Genomic DNA, 19,749 nt, shown 5'->3' on the forward strand with positions numbered 1-19,749 from the left:
GGCAGAAGGGATTGAGGGCAAAGAGGAAGGAAACAGGCAGTGGCAAGACTGGAGTGTCTCAAGAAAGGTTAGATTTCCTAATTCTCAAATTCGTAAACGCAGTGAAAACCCCAGTGAGCACCCCAGAACGTGCCAGGTTTCGTGCACAGTGATGGCCACCTTCCCATGGAGTCTCTGCAGGCCCCTCACCAGAACAGGGTGGAGCTCCGTAGACCCCAACACCTTGGCTCAATTGTCCCCTCCCTGAGCCACGGGGTCCGTAAGCAAAGCTGAATCAGAGACGGCTTGGGGAATAAGAACCGCCGGCTCCTTCCGCTCCCTGCGAGCCAAGCCGTCACCCAAGATGGGTGTCAGAGTCCAGCGCTGTGACGTCTGGGCCTCTGGAATGCGGGGACGAGGAAGCGGTCCTCACCCCGGCGCGCGGGCGGGCTCTGCGGCGGGCCGGGCCTGGTCTCCCGCCCCCGCGCCCCCACTTCCCCGCTCCTGCGCGCCCCCTCGTGGCCAGCCCGGCCTTAGCGGGCTCTGGTGGAGGCGGAGGCGGAGGCGGAGGATGAGGCGGAGGATGAGGCGGCGGCCTCCCCGCCCCTGGTCCGCCTCTCCTTCCTGTCGGCGGCCCGCCCGGCGGCCCACTCCCGGCTGCGGCGGAGCGAGGGGAAGAGCGGCGGGGCGCCGCGGGCCGAGGCGCGGAGGAACGGCGCTCGCGGAGAGATGCTGGGCGTGGCGGCAGGAATGACCAACAGGTAAAGTTCGGGCCCTTCCCGGCCGCGCGCTCCGAGCACCGCCACGTAGGCTGCGGGCGGCGCCGGCCGGCCCTGCCCCGCGCCTTCCGGCCGGCGAGCCCTGCGGCCGCCCGGCCGCGCCCGCCGCCCGCCCCCCGCCCGGCGGCCTGCCCGGCGCTTCTGAGGGGTTTTGGTTCCCGGGATGTGTCCCATATGTCATGAGATTTTGAGGGCGATATTGTCTTAGTGCTTAGCAAAGTACTCAACGTCAAATATTTGAGTGAATAATTTATATTCTGGCAGTAGGAATGTGATATAGGCCAGCGGTCTTAGCACCCATTTTAAAAATAGTAACTTATGGTAGTTATGCCTATAGGTATTTACTATATTAGAAATGAAAACTGAGACATTTAAAATATTTTGCATAGAACACAATTGGACTTTCCTATCCCCTTTGCCTTCAGTTTATTGCCATATATTTTGATTGAATTACATGAAGAAAAATCTGATAAGTGGTTGGAAAGGGGAGGAGTATTTTAATAGGTTTTTAAGTAATTGTGGCTATTTTTTGTTACTACACCCAAAAGAGGTTACTGCTAGTTTCTTAAAGATTAGTTTGGATGTGAAATCTGAAGTCTTACAAATGAACTTTTCACATGTGATACATTCATTGTTCTATCCGGCAGTTTAAATGAGCTTTGTAACAGCTTGTGTTTATCATTTGGAAAATACTGATTCACCAAGTTAAGGCAGATCTTCGAAATTGCTGACACATTTCATTATACAATATCACCGCTGATTTCCCATAAGTATTGTGAAACAGTCAGGCTGAAAGTGGTGGATACAAGTTTTCCAACATTCTAATTTTCAGTTGAAATCTTGATTTTTACTATCGGTAGACAACTATTATCAATTGTTTTCCTCAAAGTGACAGGCTCATTTTGTTCAGTTTCAAGAAATGTCTACAAACCATGGTTTGTCATGTTATTGTTTCTAGTAAAAATGTATCATGAAAAAAGCATTTAATTTATGTTCTATTAACATGCTTTTCCTCGAGAAAGCTGATTTATCTTGGTGTGCAGCAGAAGTGCTTTATGCATACCTCTTTTTAAAAAACTTTTTAAAAAATTGATTTCAGAGAGAAGAGAGACAGAAAAGAAAACATCCATGTGAGAAAAAAACACCTATCAGTTGCCCCCAACTGGGGATCAAACCACAACTTGAGCATGTGCCCTGACTGGGAATTGAACCCACCACCTTTTGGTGCTCCAACCAACTGAGCCACAATGGCCAGGATATGCATACCTTTTTTTCAAGTGACAAAAATGAAAGTCAAGAGTCAAGATTTATAACATTCATAATTTATACTGCTTCATCAAGGATGTTTTTTCTTCATTAAAATGTATTAAATAAATATTAAGTTGATACAAAATTTAAAATATTTGTAAAAAATAGACTATACAGTGGATATACAGTATTAGTAAAGAGTATAACATTTGGGCTGTTTACAATTTGGGGCTATTTATACTATTAATAGAGGAATATGCAAATTGTCCAGGACATTATCATGCAACGACCAGTCAGGATGGGGGAAGGGCTGCGGCAGAGAGCTCTCGGCACACCTGTACCAGGGTCCGAAGGGCATGGAGAGGAAAGGAGAGCAGATAGGCAGTTAGGGGAATCAGGTCAGGAGGGAAGAGCAGATAGGCGGTTAGGGGGATCAGGCCAGGAGAGCAGGGCAGTTAGGGGGATCAGATTGGCAGGGGAACAGTTAGGGGCATCAGGCAGGCAGGTGTATGGTTAGGAGCCAGTGGTTCCGGATTGTGAGAGGGATTCCAAATTGGAGAAGGTGCAGGCCGGGCTGAGGAACCCCCCTCCCCATGCACACTTCATGCACCAGGCCTCCAGACTATACTACTTACAGGGTAATATGCTAATTATTATTATTACTTTTTAAAAAATATATATATACTTTATTGATTTTTTACAGATAGGAAGAGAGAGAGGGATAGAGAGTTAGAAACATCGATAAGAGAGAATCATCGATCAGCTGCCTCTTGCACACCCCCTACTGGGGATGTGCCTGCAACCAATGTACATACCCTTGACCGGAATCGAACCTGGGACCTTTCAGTCCACAGACTGATGTGCTATCCACTGAGCCAAACCGGTTTTGGCGTGTTATGCTAATTAGACCTGGAGATTTTCTTGGAGACCTTCTGGATGTCCTTCCAGACAAAGCCATTTGGATGGGGCTGAGACAAAGGTGGTTAGGGGTGATCAGGCCAGAAGGAGAGGGAAGTTGGGGGTGATCAGGCTGGCAGGGGGGAATTGGGGGCAAGCAGGCTGGCAGAGGGGGGCCAGCTGGGAGAAAGCAGGCAGGCAGGGGGCGAGCAGACCAACAGAGCGAGGCAGTTGGGGGCAGTTGGGATTGATCAGGCCAGCAGGGGGGGGGCAGTTGGGAGCGATCAGGCAAGTAGGCAGAGTGGTTGAGGGCGATCAGGCAGGCAGGCAGGTGAGCAGTTAGGAGCCAGTGGTCCGAGATTCCAAGAGGGATGTCCCACAATGGAGAGGATGCAGGCTGGACTGAGGAACCCCCCTCCCCCATGCACGAATTTTGTGCACCAGGCCACTAGTCTATCCTACCTAATGAAAGAGTAATATGCAAATTAACCACCACTCTACTACATCCACAAACTATGCCCACCAGCCATGCCCAACAGCCACTAAGGAGTGAATATGCAAATAAACCAAACCAAGATGGCTACGGCCACAGAGAGCAGGAGGGAGGCTTGGGTTTCCCTGGCAATGGAGGAAGCCAAGCTTTCCACCTGTCCTTGCCAGCCTAGGCCTCCATTCAAGACAAAATTTCAATGATAGAAGATACATAAATCTGAACAGAAATGGTGGCAGCCATGGTGCTGGAAAGACTAGGAGGCTAGGGTTGCCCCCCGGTGATGGAGGAAGCCAAGGTTTCCGCACACCCTGGCTGGCCCCAGGCCTCTGCTTAAGGCTACAGAGTTTCAAGTATAGAAGAATCATAAATTTTAACAGAAATGGCTGCCGCCACAGAGCAAACAGAAGGTTTGGCTCCGCTCCAGGCTACAAAGTTTCAGTTGTAGAAGTTAAATAAACCCCAGATACCAGGGCCTCCACTTGGGTCACCAGGGGGCGTGGCTGGCCTGCAAACCACCACAGGCCCCTCGCCCAGGCCGCCCCACACCCCAAGGGAACTCCCACTCTGATCCAGGACACCCTTCAGGGCAAACCAGCTGACCCCCACCTCTGCACTCAGTCTCTATCCTATTTAATAAAAGTAATATGCAGATTGACCATCACTCCAACACACAAGATGGCTGCCCCCATGTGGTCAAAGATCCTGTTCCCATGTGGACACAAGATGGCCAGCAGGGAAGGGCAGTTGGGAAGCACCAGGCCTGTAAGGGAGGGCAGTTGAGAGAGACTAGGTCTGCAAGGGAGAGCAATTGGAGGCGACCAACCCTGTAGGGGAGGGCAGTTAGGAGTGGCCAGTCCAGCAGACAAGGGAAGTTGGGGGCAAACAGGCTGTCAAGGGAACAGTTAGACATCAATCAGGCAGAAGTGATTAGTGGCCATTAGAAAGGCAGGCATGCGAGCAGTTGGGACCCAGCAGTCCTGGATTGTGAGAGGGATGTCCGACTGCCCGTTTAGACCCGAAACCTATGGGATGGGATCCGGTCTAAATGGGCAGGCGGACATCCCTTGAGGGGCCCAGATTGAAGAGAGTGTAGGGTGAGCTGTGGGACCCCCCCCCCCCCCATCCCGTGCATGAATTTCACGCACCGGGCCTCTAGTATATATATAAAAGGCTAATATGCAAAGTGTCCTCGGGAGTTCATCCTGGAGACCAGGAGTTCAGTTGCTCACTGTGACGTGTGCTGACCACAAGGGGGTGGTGTGGAACAACAGAAGGCCATGCCCAGCAACCGGGGAAGTAAGGCCTTGGCCAACAGCCAGAAAGCTCAGATCAGCCGATTGCCAGCCAGCCTAGGGACCGACCCGTGCATGAATTTCATGCCCTGGGCCTCTGTTTAATAATAAAGCTATTGTGAATTTTGTGGACAGGTTTTTATGTAAACACTAGTGGCCCTGTGCACAAATCCATGCGTGAGTAGCTCACTGCTGCTTGCCTCAGCTGGCTGCCCCATCCACGGCACATAGCTTGCTGCTCCGCCCCCCTGTAGCTCTCCACCACTCATAGCTTGCTGTCGCACCCTCCTCTAGCTCTCCCCTGCTTGTAGCTTGCTGCCCTGCCCTCCTGCTGATCGGTTGTTACGTGTCGTGGCGTAATGACCATTTGCATATTACCTCTTTATTATATAGGATAAGTTTTCTTTTCTGTGAGATAAATGTCCAGGAGTACAATTCCCAGGTTTTTTGACAGACTTTTCCAGAGTGGCAATATTATTTTCATTACGGACACTTAAACGAGAAATTGGCATTCTCTTCTTGTAGGTACATGAAGAATTTGGTTATGCTACAACTGCTTTGATTAGTGCTGAAAGACCAGCATTTGTACCTGTTATTGCTTTTGCACTATCAGTGAAAGTGTCAACACAGTGCACAAGGCTATATCAGTATATCAGCTTCTTAGGAACACCTTAGTATTATTATGAAAAATAGTTTTGATCTTTTAGACCTCTTGAAAAGGTCTTAGAGACCCCTCTGTCCTCCCCCCTCAGGTTTCCAGACCATACTTTGAGAACCACTGTTAATGACATTCTAAATGATGAGGGAAGTATACATATTTGAGATATTTAAAAAGGAACGTATACAGAGATTTCTCTTTAAAATATGTACTGGATGCTTGTAGTATGTGCTTTCTAGTTTTGGGGAGTTTTAGTGGGACTTAATAACAGTGGTTCTGCCGTGTTTCCCCGAAAATAAGACCTACTTACAGATTTCCTTCTGAGTGAAATATAAGGCATCCCCCGAAAATAAGGCCCCCTAGGCTAAACATGAGAGATTTGGTCCACTGATTCTGAAAGAAATGGAGTCACAAGAAATTCACCAGGAAATTCAGGAATTGGGTTGTTATGATGATGTTCCAGAAGATGATGACATGATTGTCATTGAATAAATGAGTAAATTCTTGATACTGTAGGGTTCACAGTTTGTCTGGTTTGTGTTGACAACTACCGTACTACCGTACTGTATACAGGTAATAAATTTCCTTTATTTTTATTTAACAATAAATGTGTACTGTATTCTTCTTCATGGAAAAATAAGACATCCCCTGAAAATAAGACCTAGCACATCTTTGGGAACAAAAATTAATATAAGACACTGTCTTATTTTCGGGGAAACAGGGTATCTCTTCTCATGCCAGCCTTTTATCTCTCTTATTTGATCTCATCAGACATGTCCACACTGGAGCTGACAGGCGGCAAGGAGGGAGCATTTTCCTGCATATTTTTTTCATGTTGGAACATATTTTGGAGCTTGATGAGTCCATAATGACATTTAACATAAAGGTTTGGAAGCTGATTAGATAAACCAGGATCTGAATAGCTTGTTAGGGGAAAAGGGTGCTAGGAATCGAGTTTGAATGCCACACTTGGGTTGGGAGACACAGGACTAAATGTTAGCATGCAGAGAAGTCTGGAGCCTTATTAGGATGTCTGAATCAGGTAAGAGTAAGATAAAGGATAAAAAATTTCTACAAATAATATATTTATGTATATATCCATTCACATTCCCTTTGTACAGAAATGGAATCAAAACTATTCTGTTGTGGTCCTAGCTGGTTTGGCTCAGTGGATAGAGCGTTGGCCCACAGACTGAAGGGTTGTGGGTTCGATTCCAGTCAAGAGCACATACCTGGGATGCAGGCTCCATCCTTGGCCTCAGTCAGGGTGCGTGCAGGAGGCAACCAATTGATACCTCTCTCCAATTGATATGTCTCTCTGTCTCTCCTTCTCCCTTTCACCCTTTCTAAAAATCAGTGGAAAAATATCCTCTGGTGAAGATTAACAAAACAAACAATTAATCATACTATTGTGCATTTGCTGTTTTATCAGGATTTAAAAAATTGTGGTAAGATATGCATAACAAAATTTACCTTTGCAGTGTACATTCAAGGCATTAAAGTACATTCACATTAAGTATGTTCACATCTCCAGAACCTCTTCCAAAGGTTGAGATCCAGAAGATCTTCCAAATTCTCTGCTCAATGAATAATAATTACCCACTTCTGGCTATTGCTTTTTTAACCTCATAAACTGTCTTTGAGGTTTTCCTATGTGGAATATCTAGTTATCTACATTATGGTTTTTTAAAAAATTTTTTTACATTATGTTTTTAACCTTAGTATTTCACGGTATACATGTGATATAATTTTTTTTTTCCTTTTTTAAAAATTAAATTATTATCTGTGTACGTATTTTAACATTTCACCCCCCCTCCTATATATACCTCCCTCCCCAGAGTTTTGTGTCCATTGGTTGTACTTATATGCATGTATACGAGTCCTTCTGTTGATCTATTATCTCCCCCAGATCTCCCTACCCTTCCTGCTGTAATTTGACAGTCTGCTTGTTGCTTTACTGTCTCTATATCTTTTGGTTCATCAGTTTATAATGTTCTTTATTATCCATAAATGAGTGAGGTCATGTGGTGTTTCTCTTTCATTGACTGGCTTATTTCACTCAGCATGATGTTCTCCAATTCCATTCAGGTTGCTGCAAATGATGAGAATTCCTTCTTTTTATGGCAGCATAGTATTCCATTGTATAGATATACCATAGTTTTTGGATCCAATCATCTGCTGGCTGTTTTCAAATTCTAGCTATTGTAGATTGTGCTGCTATGAACATAGGGGTGCATATATCCTTTCTGATTGGTGTTTCTAGTTTCTTGGGATATATTCCTAGGAGTGGGATTACTAGGTCAAATGGGAGTTCCATTTTCAGTATTTTGAGGAAACTCCACACTGTTCTCCACAGTGGTTGCACCAGTCTGTATTCCCACCAGCGGTGCACGAGGGTTCCTTTTTCTCCGCAACTAAATAAAAGGAAGATGAATGATCCAATTAAAAAATGGGAAATGGACCTAAATAGAGTATTTTCAAAAGAAGACAGAAGGAAGACCAAAGGGAACATGAAAACATGCTCAAAGTCACTAATTATCCGAGAGATGCAAATCAAAATAATGCGGTACCATCTCACACCTGTCAGAATGGCCAACATCAACAAATCAACAAACGATAAGAGGTTGTATTTATTTACATGACTGAGGATAATGATGAAAAAATGTGTTTAAAATTATAAGATATATGTGTAGGAAACAGGTTATCTGTTTTATAAGGTGGACCAGAATTACAATGATGTTACTCTAATATTTGAAATAATTTAATAGTGTTCCTGGACTTAATGTGTTTTTTGTTTATCTGTTTGTTTTTCAAAGCTGGCTAATGCATGTCAGGAAATTAGAGCATTTTTGGTCTTTTGGGTATTTGCCAGATCTATATAAAGCATGAAACATCTGCAGATGTCTTTTTAAGGCAATATCTTTATGCTTTGTAATGGAATGTTTTAATCATGAGTACATGAGTATTATACAGTTATATGAAAACTACTTTATTTTTGCTACTCTATTTTAGAGGTGGATTTCCCAGTACTTTTCTTTTTGAGGAAGGGCATTGGTAAAGTGTAGAAAGTAATGTTTAATTTTCATACATAACTTTCTACTGAATTTGACAAAAAAAAAAATCACACAAAAATTCCAGTGATTCCTCAAAATATCAGAGATCTTTTATCCCACTTGGGTCAGTTTGGGACTGTGAGATCAGACTTAAAGAATTGTCTAAACTTGCCGAAACCGGTTTGGCTCAGTGGTAGAGCGTCGGTCTGTGGACTGGAAGGTCCCAGGTTCGATTCCGGTCAAGGGCATGTACATTGGTTGCAGGCAGATGATTGGATCCAAAAACTATGGTATATCTATACAATGGAATACTATGCTGCCATAAAAAGAAGGAATTCTCATCATTTGCAGCAACCTGAATGGAATTGGAGAACATCATGCTGAGTGAAATAAGCCAGTCAATGAAAGAGAAACACCACATGACCTCACTCATTTATGGATAATAAAGAACATTATAAACTGATGAACCAAAGGGCATGTACATTGGTTGCAGGCACATCCCCGGTAGAGGCACATCCCATGTTTCTCTCTCATCAACGTTTCTCGCTCTCTACCCATCTCCCTTCCTCTCTAAAAAATCAATAAAATGTATTAAAAAAAAAAAAAGAATTATCTAAACTTGAAGCTTTTTTATTTTTAAAATAAAGTAGCTACATCTCTTTCTGATAATATGTTTGGTCAGTTAGATAGCGGTCACCAACCTTTCAGACCTCAGGGACCATAAGTGGTCCGCGGACCACTGGTTGGAGACTGCTGAATGCTTTCTATGCAGGAAGTGGTGGTGATAGGTTCTGGAATATGCAGCAAACATTGGTTGATTAAGAGAGAGATGGGAACTCCAAGGATACAGGGCTTGGGAACTGTTTAGAAATGAAGTTTTCCTTTGCTGTGTCAGGTTAATCATGCTTTCCAGAAGGAAGCATTGCTGGAGATTAGCTAAACAAATGGGATAAAAGTAAAAGTAAGAAGTTGGAGTTTTTAGATAAACTTTGATAAAGAGGTGAAGTTTAAGTATATATAGCATTGCCCTAGAAAAAACTACTTATACTTTTAGGAATCCTGTTTCCCATGTCCATATAACAATGTATAGCACATAATAGACACTCAGTAAATACTTGTCAAATAAATAATGTTGTAGTATGTTTTTATTTGTTAACTTTTTTGTTTAGTGTAGTGTATTTCTTTAAATATTGCCATAAAATGTGTGATAAATGCTAATAAGGTACTTTTCAGTTGGCATTAAATTGTACATGAAGGGTTATTCCAACAGTACTGTGCAAGTATTTCTTAGTTTTTAATGCAGGAACAGTTGTTTGACATGGAAGGAAGCTTCTAGAAGGAATGTGTTAAATCTTTTAGATCAACCATTAGAAATTTTTCTTGTGATCTTTTGTTTTTCATATTAATATATAGCTTTAATACTGTTAATGAAAATTCCAGGTGGAACTCTTAGTACAGTTAACAGAATTATCCTTTGTTGGGTTAGTACAAAGTGTATTGTTGATTTTCTTAGAGGCAACCAGAAGAAAGTTGTCTTCTACTAGCCAGTTAATACTTTCTTCTTAGCAGATGTCTGTGTTCTAATCCAGTACAACTGCATAGATGTAATTTAGGCAGTGTTGAAGACTATAATTATTTATTATTTCTCTATATTGCGAATGGGAAAAGAAAAAAAGTAAGATGAAATTAGGCTACCAGTCTCCTTTCTGTATTTTCTTATTCTCTTTTCTGTTACTGGAAAGGGGATCTGGCCCTGAGTGGATCGGCCTCTTGCCAGCCAATGGTGTGTGGGTTCTTGACTTCATGCAGGAAAAATTTCACAACATGAATCCAGGTGAATTTTAGGGGATGTTCATTAGAGCTGGGGACATGAAACAAAGGGCTGGGGAAACTAGCCTAGGCTGGTCTGCTCTGACTCACTAAGAAGTCAGAGGACAGGTTCAGGGGGTTGCTTGGGATGAACTGCCACTGCCCTTTGCTGCCCTGGTGGTAAGGCTCATGGGGTCCCTAAGTCTAGGAGATAGATGCACGCTGTAGGGGACAAAGGAGAGTGAAGGCATGGGTATGCTCCTGGGAGAGAAAGTGTGGGCTGGGACCTTTGTTTTGTGGGATCTTAAAGAGTGGGTGTTTAGAGATAGTCTTAGGGGAGGATTTCAGTAGGATATTCATCAGCCTTATGCTGATGTATTAAAATAATATTTATTCTCAACATGATCTGTCCTTTAATGTGGTTGGAAAATGACACTAATCTGATTTCTGTTACCAGTCTCCCCTAGTAGGGTGATTGAAGCTGTTTACCCTCTGGTTTGGGAGGAGAAGTGCAAACCTTTTATTCTTAAGTGTCCCTAGATAGGGAAGATGGGATTTGCTAGATGGCTGTAAACTATTGTTTAACTATTTGTCTCACTTTCCCCATTTTACCTATCCTGACTTACTGGCTTGTCTCATTCCCCTCTCAGACACTTCCATCCCTGAAAATCTTTTTACTGGAATAAAACAAGCAGTGATAATTTGACAGACCCTCTTTATTTGTAGTTTAAATATTTCTGGTGATATCAGATGCTCAGGTAAATTTTATATGGTTGACATTGCATCAGTAGTTCTTAGTAATTCCAAGTCAAAAGATGGAAGAAAAAGAAAACATTAGCTTGGAGGGTTGAAGACAATTAGAAGAATTCATAAAACAGTTTAGTTCACAGATAAAAATAAAACTTTAAATTTTGGGCATTGGTAATTTTCATTGAAACCAAATTTTTCTCCTTAAAATTGTTAATTTTATTAAAGAGACTGTATTTAATTCAGCCTGATTATTTGCTGAAACGCAACAAGTATAGCAGCAGTTGATCATTTAGGCTCTTTGAAATTTGCTTTGCTGGAATTTTACATATAAGGAATCTTCAGATTGTGCTTTTAGTCAGCCTCTCAGGGCACAGAAGCCAAGCTGCACAGTTGCCATCTGGCTTTACCTGCAAGGGTTTGGATGGATTCCTCAAGTTCTTTTTGCCATTTGCCAGGAAAGCAATTTTCATTCCTTACCTGAAAGCAATTTTCATTCCTTACCTGTCATGAACCATGTGAATAAGCAAGGTACCAGGCCATTACTTCAAGGGGCTTTTATTGGCTTCCATAAGTCTTTTTGGTGACACCAAGAACCCAGGCACGTCTCTCTTGATTAGGATATTGCAGTCAAAGGTTTGGTTAGTAAAACCACAATTGGAATCTGGTTTTATGTGTCCTATTATAAAGAGAACAGGTTCTTATTGGATTTATGCAATATTGTCATGAAAATAATACACACTCATTGAGAGTTGCCAAATTCTGGAGGGATTAGGTAAGGAGAAAAACATAAATGCTCTAGTATTGTTTATAAGGATAAAATTTACCAAATTGTTCAAGGAAAATAGAAACAAGCTGCTTTATCTGGAAAACAGCAAGTGGTGGTTTTTTTTTAAATCAGCAATATTTTTAACAAAGTTGTAATAATAATTATTGTTCATTCAGTCTCATACAACCAGTTTTTGTTCTGATTATTTGGAAGTATTTCCATGAATCCAGTTATTTCTTAGGGTTCCATACATTTTTTTTTTCTTCTACTTCTAAGAGATGATCTGCTTAGCCCTGGCCAGTGTGCTCAGCGGTTCGAGTGCTGGACTGGGCACTGAAGGGTCATAGGTTCAGTTCCCAATCAAAGGCATTTACCTCAGTTGCAGGTTCCATCTGAGGCTGCAGTTGGGGCACGTGTGGGAAGCATCCAATTGATGTGTCTCACTCACACTGATGTTTCTTACCCTCTCCCCCTCTCACTCCCCCCTGCCACTCTCTTAAAAAAAATCAATGGAATAAGTGTCAGGTGAGGATTAACAATAACAAAAAGAGATGATCTGCTTAGAAATCTGTAATTTAGAGTCCTTTTCGTGAATCTTTCCAAAGTCTTAACATATTTACAAATGCATCAGAGTAAAACAATGACTGTATAAATGACAAAGCTGAAATGACATGATTATAGGTTTGATTACAATGCAACTGATAAAAAATTTTGCTTTTAAGCTATAACATTCAAACATAAATTTTGGTAAATAATAATTATTATGAAATGACATAAAACAATACAAAGCTCACATTTTTAGATTTACTAAACAATTTTAATATATAAGGAATAATATGCAAGATTTAAAACGCTACACATGACTCATTAGAAATGTTTACTGAGCACAGGAAACAATTCATGCATTGTGTGGATCACAAACACCTGGAGTGCCACTGCTGGATGTCCCATGGGGAACAGGAACCATTACTCTTGTCTTGTGACAGGGCACCTGCTACCTGAGAGTTTCCTCTTTGAACTTGGCTTTGATTTTTGCAAGTTTCTTCTTAGAAATTTCTAGAACATTCATTTTTATAAACTATATGTATATAAATAGAATATAGTTATTAACTTTTATTTGGCACAGCTTTTCATGTAATTTTACAAACCTATTGAATATGCCTAATTATTTCAAAACACTTAGGAAAGAGAATGACTCAAAAGTTATTTCTTGGTTTAAAAAAGTCTCTTAAAAATTTAAGCTTTGTTCGAAACTGGATTGGCTCAGTGGATAGAGTGTCACCCTGTGGACTGAAAGGTCCCAGGTTCAACTCTGGTCAAGGGCAGGTATCTTGGTTGCGGGCATATCTCCAGTAGGGGGTATGCAGGAGGCAGCTGGTCGATGTTTCTCTCTCATTGATGTTTCTAGCTCTCTGTCCATCTCCCTTCCTCTCTGTAAGAAATCAGTAAAATATATTTATAAAAAATTTAAGCTTTGGAAAGGTTGTCAGACAAATTTAATCAAAAGACGATATCACAAATAACAAACACATTTTATGGTAATAACCCTAAAATATATTAATTAAACTTAAAATACGGTACTTTTAATATAAAATGTTTTGTTCAGACTACATAATTCTGTATAATCTACATTTATATGTATAAAGGCCTACGTGACCTTTTCACTGTTTGAGTGGTAGCTATGATGTGCACTGACCACCAGGGGGAAGACACTCAATGCACAGAAATGAAAACATGGAACAGATTGATGAATCTCAGAGGGAAGGGGAGAACGTCAGAAGAGATTAACCAAAGATCTTATATGCATACTAGAAGCCCAGTGGGGTCCCTCAGCCTGGCCTGTGGGATTGGGCTGAAACCGGCAGTCTGACATCCCTTGAGGGGTCCCGGATTGCGAGAGGTCACAGACCAGGCCGAAGAACCCCACCAGTGCACAAATGTGTGCATTGGGCCTCTAGTAGGTATATAATCTTTTTAGTACAATAAAACATCATACCCTTAAAATGCCATCTGGAGGCAGAAAGCACACCATTTTATAATCTACACTAATAAAAGAGTAACATGCAAATTGACCACTACTCCGCTATGCCCACAAGCCATGCCCACCAGCCAATCAGGAGCGAGTATGCAAATTAACCCAAACAAGATGGCTGTGGCCACTGAGCGAGCAGGAGGCTTGGTTTGCCCCTGGCGATGGAGGAAGCCAAGTTCCCGCTCACCCTGGCTGGCCCTGGCCTCTGCTCAAGGCTACAAAATTTCAATTATAGAAGATAAATCCCAGCTACCAGGGCCTTGCTTAGGTTGCTGGGTATGTGTGGCCAGCTTGCAAGCCACCACAGGCCCCTCACCCAGGCTGCCCCACGCCCCAAGGGAACCCCCACCCTGATCCAGAACACCCTTCAGTACAAACCAGCTGGATCCCACCCGTACAGTAGGCCTCTATCTAATAAAAGAGTAATATGCAAATTGACCATCACTCCAACACACAAGATGGCTGCCCCCATGTGGACACAAGTTGGCTACCACAAGATGGCCAGCAGAGGAGGGCAGTTGGGAGGCACCAGGCCCACAGGGGAAAGCAGTTGTGGACGATCAGGCCATAAGGGGAGGGTAGTTGGGAGGGGCCAGGCCTGCAAGGGAGGGTAGTTGGGGGCGATCAAGCCTGCAGGGGAGGGCAATTAGGGGTGGCCAGGCCAGCAAAGGAGGGAAGTTGGGGGTGACCAGGCCTACAGGGGAGGGCAGTTAGGAGCAATCAGGCTGGCAGGGAAGTGGTCAGGGGGTGATCAGTCTGGCAGGCAGAAGTGGTTAGGAGCAATCAGGAAGGTAGGCAGGAGAGCTGTCGGAAGCCAGCAATCTTGGATTGTGAGAAGGATGTCCAGGATTGGGCCTAAACGGGCAATTCGACATCCCTCGAGGGGTCCCAGATTGGAGAGGGTGCAGGCTGGGCTGAGGGTCACACACCCCCATGGACAAATTTCGTGCACCGGGCCTCTAGTACACAAATATGGATCATATAGAGACCACACACATGAGAACTAAACACAAAAAGACCATACACATAATTTGAATTACTAATATTTATAGAGAAGACTCAAGATTGTTTTCATTTCTTTTGATGACTTTTATGAAGGCTAGGAAAGGGGCAGGAGGTTCCTAAATACCAAGCGGGGAAGACTTGTTGATATTTTCAAGGGTGTCTGGGGCTGTGAAAGAGCTGTGAAAATAAAGTCTATGCTCCAGTCGGAATGAAGCAACAGGAGAGAGCCTGGGCAGGGCTGCATAAGCTTCCTATAAATGATATAGAAAAGAAGTGAGTCTGCATGGGGCTGCTTTGGCTCATTGAAAAGTAAGAAACCCTCATGACATAAGATGTCACATGACAAGAGTGGGGTTGTCACATTCTTTGTAATAAAAGCTAAATATAAAGAGAGGGTTTACTTCATGTCCTGAAGGTGATCTTACCAATGACCGGGACCTTGGGTAGATGCCCTGGGAATGAATATCTCACACTCAATTCAGAGCCATCAAATAAGCAAGAGAGAAGGTGTCTCTTCACATGACAGGGGTGATCAGGTCCTGACTCAACAGACACCATCACTCAGGAGTCACTTGGGGGTGGTTGTGTGGGTGGGCAGCTCCATATCCATAGGGCAGGCTTACCTTGTATCTCAGCATTGACTAGACACGTTTTGATGTATGATTTAGTGCACATCTTCAGGTAGGTTTTCTCCACACTGACAAGGGCAAGAGAGAGTGCAATGAAAACAACTCCAGCTCCCAGAGTCATCAAATAATGTCCCCAGAGAGAAATCAGGTCAGGGCAGGAGGATTGGAGCCGAACTAGACTCTTACTCTAAACACTTAAAACTTTTATAAATGTTTATAACCTTCTATAAATCTTTCTATAATTTGTGTAAACTTTTGTATCTATTCAGAAATAACCATCATTAGAATAATTCAATTTTAATTCTTGTCCTGCAAAGGTGTATCTCTATATTTTAGGCCTACAATTTCTAATTTAATTTGAACTTTAAATTCTTAGGAACCTCAGTTTCCAATGATAACCAAAAAGTAAATAGCCACGCCGAAACCGGTTTGGCTCAATGGATAGAGCGTCGGCCTGGGGACTGAAAGGTCCTGGGTTCAATTCCGGTCAAGGGCATGTACCTTGGTTGTGGGTATATCCCCAGTAGGGGGTGTGCAAGAGGCAGCTGATCGATGACTCTCTCTCATCGATATTTCTAACTCTCTATCTCTCTCCCTTCCTCTCTGTACAAAAAATCAATAAAATATATTAAAAAAAAAAAAAAAAAGTAAATAGCCAGCATTCTTTAGATTGACTTTCATGAACACACTAGAGGCCTGGTGCATGAAATCAATCCCTCAGCCCTGCCTGTGCCCTTGCAGTCCAGGACCTCTTGCTCCTTACCACCTGCCTGCTTGCTGCTTCCTACTGCTTGGCTTGCTGCTCCTTAGTGCTGCCGCTGAGGCTTCCGAGCCTGGCCACCACCGCTGCACTCACTAGTCATGAGCCCCACTTCTGGCTGAGTGGCGCGTCCCCTGTGGAAGCATACTGACCACCACGGGGCACCTCCTATGTTGAGCTATGTTGTTCATAGTAACCAGTAATTCCACTGTTCAGTCAATTTGCATATTAAGATTTTATTATATAGAATAGGATTTTGAATGTGAACTGCAAATGAAAAATAATATTTAAAAAAGAACTAAACAAAATTTTAGATCTGAAAATGTATACACACACACACAACACACACATATATATGTATGTATATATTTTTTAAATTCTCACCTGAGGATGTTTTTAAAATTAATTTTTAGAGAGAGAAACATCCATGGACAGAGAAATACCAGTAGGCTGCCTCTGCACCAGCTGACCCACCAGGATCTAACCTAAACCTAAATATGCGCCCTAACCTAGAATCCAACAGGAAATCCTTTGGTGTACAGGTTGTGACTCCAACCAATTGAGCCACCTGGCCGGGGCAGGTCTGAAAAAATTTTTTTAAATGTACCTCCAGGCCCTGGTCAGCAGACACTCAGTAGTTAGAGTGTCCTCCCACATACCAAAGGGTCATGGGTTCGATTCCAAGTGAGAGCACATACACAGGTTGTGGGTTCCATCCATGTCAGATTGCTTGGGCAACTGATCAATGTTTCTCTTTCCCTCTCCCTTCCTCTCTCTCTAGAATCAATGAAAAAAACATATCCTTAGAGGAGGACTTAAAAAAAAACAAAAAAAAACATGCTGATTTGGTTCAGTGGATAGTGCTGCAGGCAGACTGAAGAGTACAGGGTTGGATTCTGATCAAGGGCCTGTATCTAGGTTGCAGGCTCAATCCGGGGCCCTGATTGGGGATTCAGCAAGACGCAACAATTGATGTCTCTCATATTAGTTAGTTTCTGTCTTTTTTCCTCTCTTCCACTCTGTTAAAAAAAAAAAAAAATCAATGCAAAAATGTCCTCAGGTGAGGATTAACCAAAACAAACAAACACCCATCCCCAGTGTGATTATTGAAGGAGCATATGAAGTATTTGTTGAATGAACGGAAAGGGATGGGACTTTGCTTTCTGTTTTTAGCAACTCGGCAAGCCAGAGGGTTTACTTTTTATTTTAATTTTTATTGATTGATATTTTAGAGAGAGGAAGGGAGCAAGAGAAACACCAGTGAGTTGTTCCACTTATTATGCTCTCTTTGGTGGCTTCTTGCCTGTCCCCTGACCAGGGATCCAGCTCACAACCTTGCTGTATCAGGAGGTTCTAACCCACTGCGCTGGGCGCTGCCTGTCAGGGCCCCTCAACAAAGCCCTCTGGCTGCCCTGGCTCTGCTGTGGGTCGGAGCTCCGCTGTCACAGCAAAGGTTTGGGTTCCATTCTGTCAGGGCACCTACATAGGTTTCAGGTTTGATCCCAGTCTGACTGCTGCTCAGGAAGTGACCGAGGACTGTTGAGGTCCATGTGCTCTAGTCATTCAGCGGAGAGTTGGGGTTCCATTGCCGACATGGCCAACTCCGATCCCCGCTACTCCTACTCCCAGGCCTCCATCGAGGACGACTTCAACTATGGCCCCTGTGCGACCTCTGCCAGCAGACACATCCGCTTGGGTAGGTCGCCCTCTCCGCAGCTCACCAGGCCTGGCTGCTGCGCAGCTGCCCCAGGAGGCGGATTTCCCGTTCCCAGCGAGAGGGAACGCACTGCGCTCCCCCTCCCTTCGGAGCGGAGCGCCCGTCCTGTGCAGGGCGCCCCAGGGAGGCCTCCCAGGTGGGTGCTGAGAAAACGAAAGTGGAGCCCTTCCTCCTTGAACTCTGTCGACTTCAGTGTAGAAGAGGACAGATGAAAGACTCAGCAGCCTTACTGGGGCATCTTTATTTTATTTATTTATTTATTTTTAAAATATATTTTTTTGATTTTTTACAGAGAGGAAGAGAGAGGGATAGAGAGCTAGAAACGTCGATGAGAGGGAAACATCGACCATCTGCCTCTTGCACACCCCTTACCGGGGATGTGCCCGCAACCAATGTACATGCCCTTGACCGGAATCGAACCCGAGACCTTTCAGTCAGCAGACCGACACTCTACCACTGAGCCAAACCGGTTTTGGCACTTACTGGGGCATCTTTAAATGAAGATTTTTTTTTTTTTGGTGAAAATTAAATGAAGATGTTATTTTTTTTCCAATGAAAATAAGTTTATTGTGTAATCAATATTGTGTAATCATTGTGATTTATTGTGTAATCATTGTGTATCTGCTGGGATGTTTGTGCTTTAGGGCATGTGAATGCATTTTATTTTATTTGACGCAGCCTCACGACCCTGTCCTCATGTGGCAGGCAGCAAAGCCCATCCACTCCTGCTGGTTGTTACTGTGAGGGTGTCCCAGATAATTTGCATATTCCTCTATTATTATATAGGATATTAAACACACTTTCACTTTCAAGAAACGTCTTTGCCCGGCCAGCATGGCTCAGTAGTTGAATGTCGATCTATGAACACATGCTGGGGTTGTGGGCTTGATCCCCAGTGTGGGGCATGTAGGAGGCAGCCAATCAATGATTCTCTCTCATCATCGATGTTTCCCTCTCCCTTCCTCTCTGAAATCAATAAAAATAAAAATATATTAAAAAAACACACATACACCTTCAATAAAACACAGACATAACATCAACAGTTTCAAACCCACTTTACAGACTTTCTGCAATAAAAAGCCAAAAGCAGCCTCTTTTTAAAATTTTGTATGCAAAATAATTAATTTAGGCATCACTGGAGCTACATTTTCGCCATTTTAAGTTGATACTACTTCTAGTTAAATCTAGTTAACACTCCTGTAAGTCTGGAGTGTTAATAGTGTTTGGAGTTTCTGGCCTTTGAGGCATAATTTCCCATGTTGATTTTAGTTTTATTTTGAGGTTTGCAGAGTCCAAATAAACCTCCAGCTATGCTGTGTCCTGGGTTAAACCGCATTGCCTGTGTGCTGAGCTCCAAGTCATAATCAAACCTTTCCACATCTCTTGGTTTTCCCTCCCCCTTCCAAAAATTCTCTCAGTCACCTAAGAATGTTTAAAATGTGAGCCAGAGGGAGTAAGCACCCCCTCATCCTTGGAGCCTAATGAACCTAGACTCACTCACATTCATGTGGTAAAAGATTTTGTTCAGACCCCCAGAAAGCAACTTCAATTAAAAAGCCCAAGTTAAGAATCAGCCATCCATTTCCCTCCTCTAGACTTTTTGTTTTGTTTTGTTTTTTGGGGGGACAGTCTTAACCTTTAGCTCTACTACCTCAAGGATTTAAAAAAAAAAAAAAAAAAAAAACAGATAAAAGCCGAAGCCGGTTTGGCTCAGTGGTAGAGCGTCGGTCTGCGGACTAAAAGGTCCCAGGTTCGATTCTGGTCAAGGGCATGTACATTAGTTGCGGGCACATCTCCGGTAGGGGGTGTGCAAGAGGCAGCTGGTCAATGTTTCTCTCATCGACATTTCTAGCTCTCTATCTCTCTCCCTTCCCCTCTGTGA

At 43.2% G+C, this 19,749-nt stretch overlaps 1 protein-coding gene across 3 annotated transcripts in view; it reads left to right on the forward strand.

Moving 5' to 3' along the window:
* The first annotated feature begins 526 nt into the window (after window positions 1–526).
* Window positions 527–19,749, forward strand: part of LIMS1 (LIM zinc finger domain containing 1) — a 146,131-nt gene continuing 126,908 nt past the window's right edge. Inside the window, exon 1 of one of the 3 annotated variants that reach the window (XM_084872506.1) lies at window positions 527–740. In XM_084872506.1, coding sequence (XP_084728632.1) covers window positions 709–740 — 32 coding nt within the window. In that variant the 5' untranslated portion in view covers window positions 527–708. The remainder of the gene's footprint in view (window positions 741–19,749) is intronic. The other 2 variants (XM_084872511.1, XM_084872507.1) reach the window with 2 other exon arrangements.

The sequence above is a fragment of the Pipistrellus hanaki genome, assembly GCF_964339955.1.
Source record: "Pipistrellus hanaki genome assembly, chromosome: 2".
Taxonomy (NCBI): Eukaryota; Metazoa; Chordata; class Mammalia; order Chiroptera; family Vespertilionidae; genus Pipistrellus; species Pipistrellus hanaki.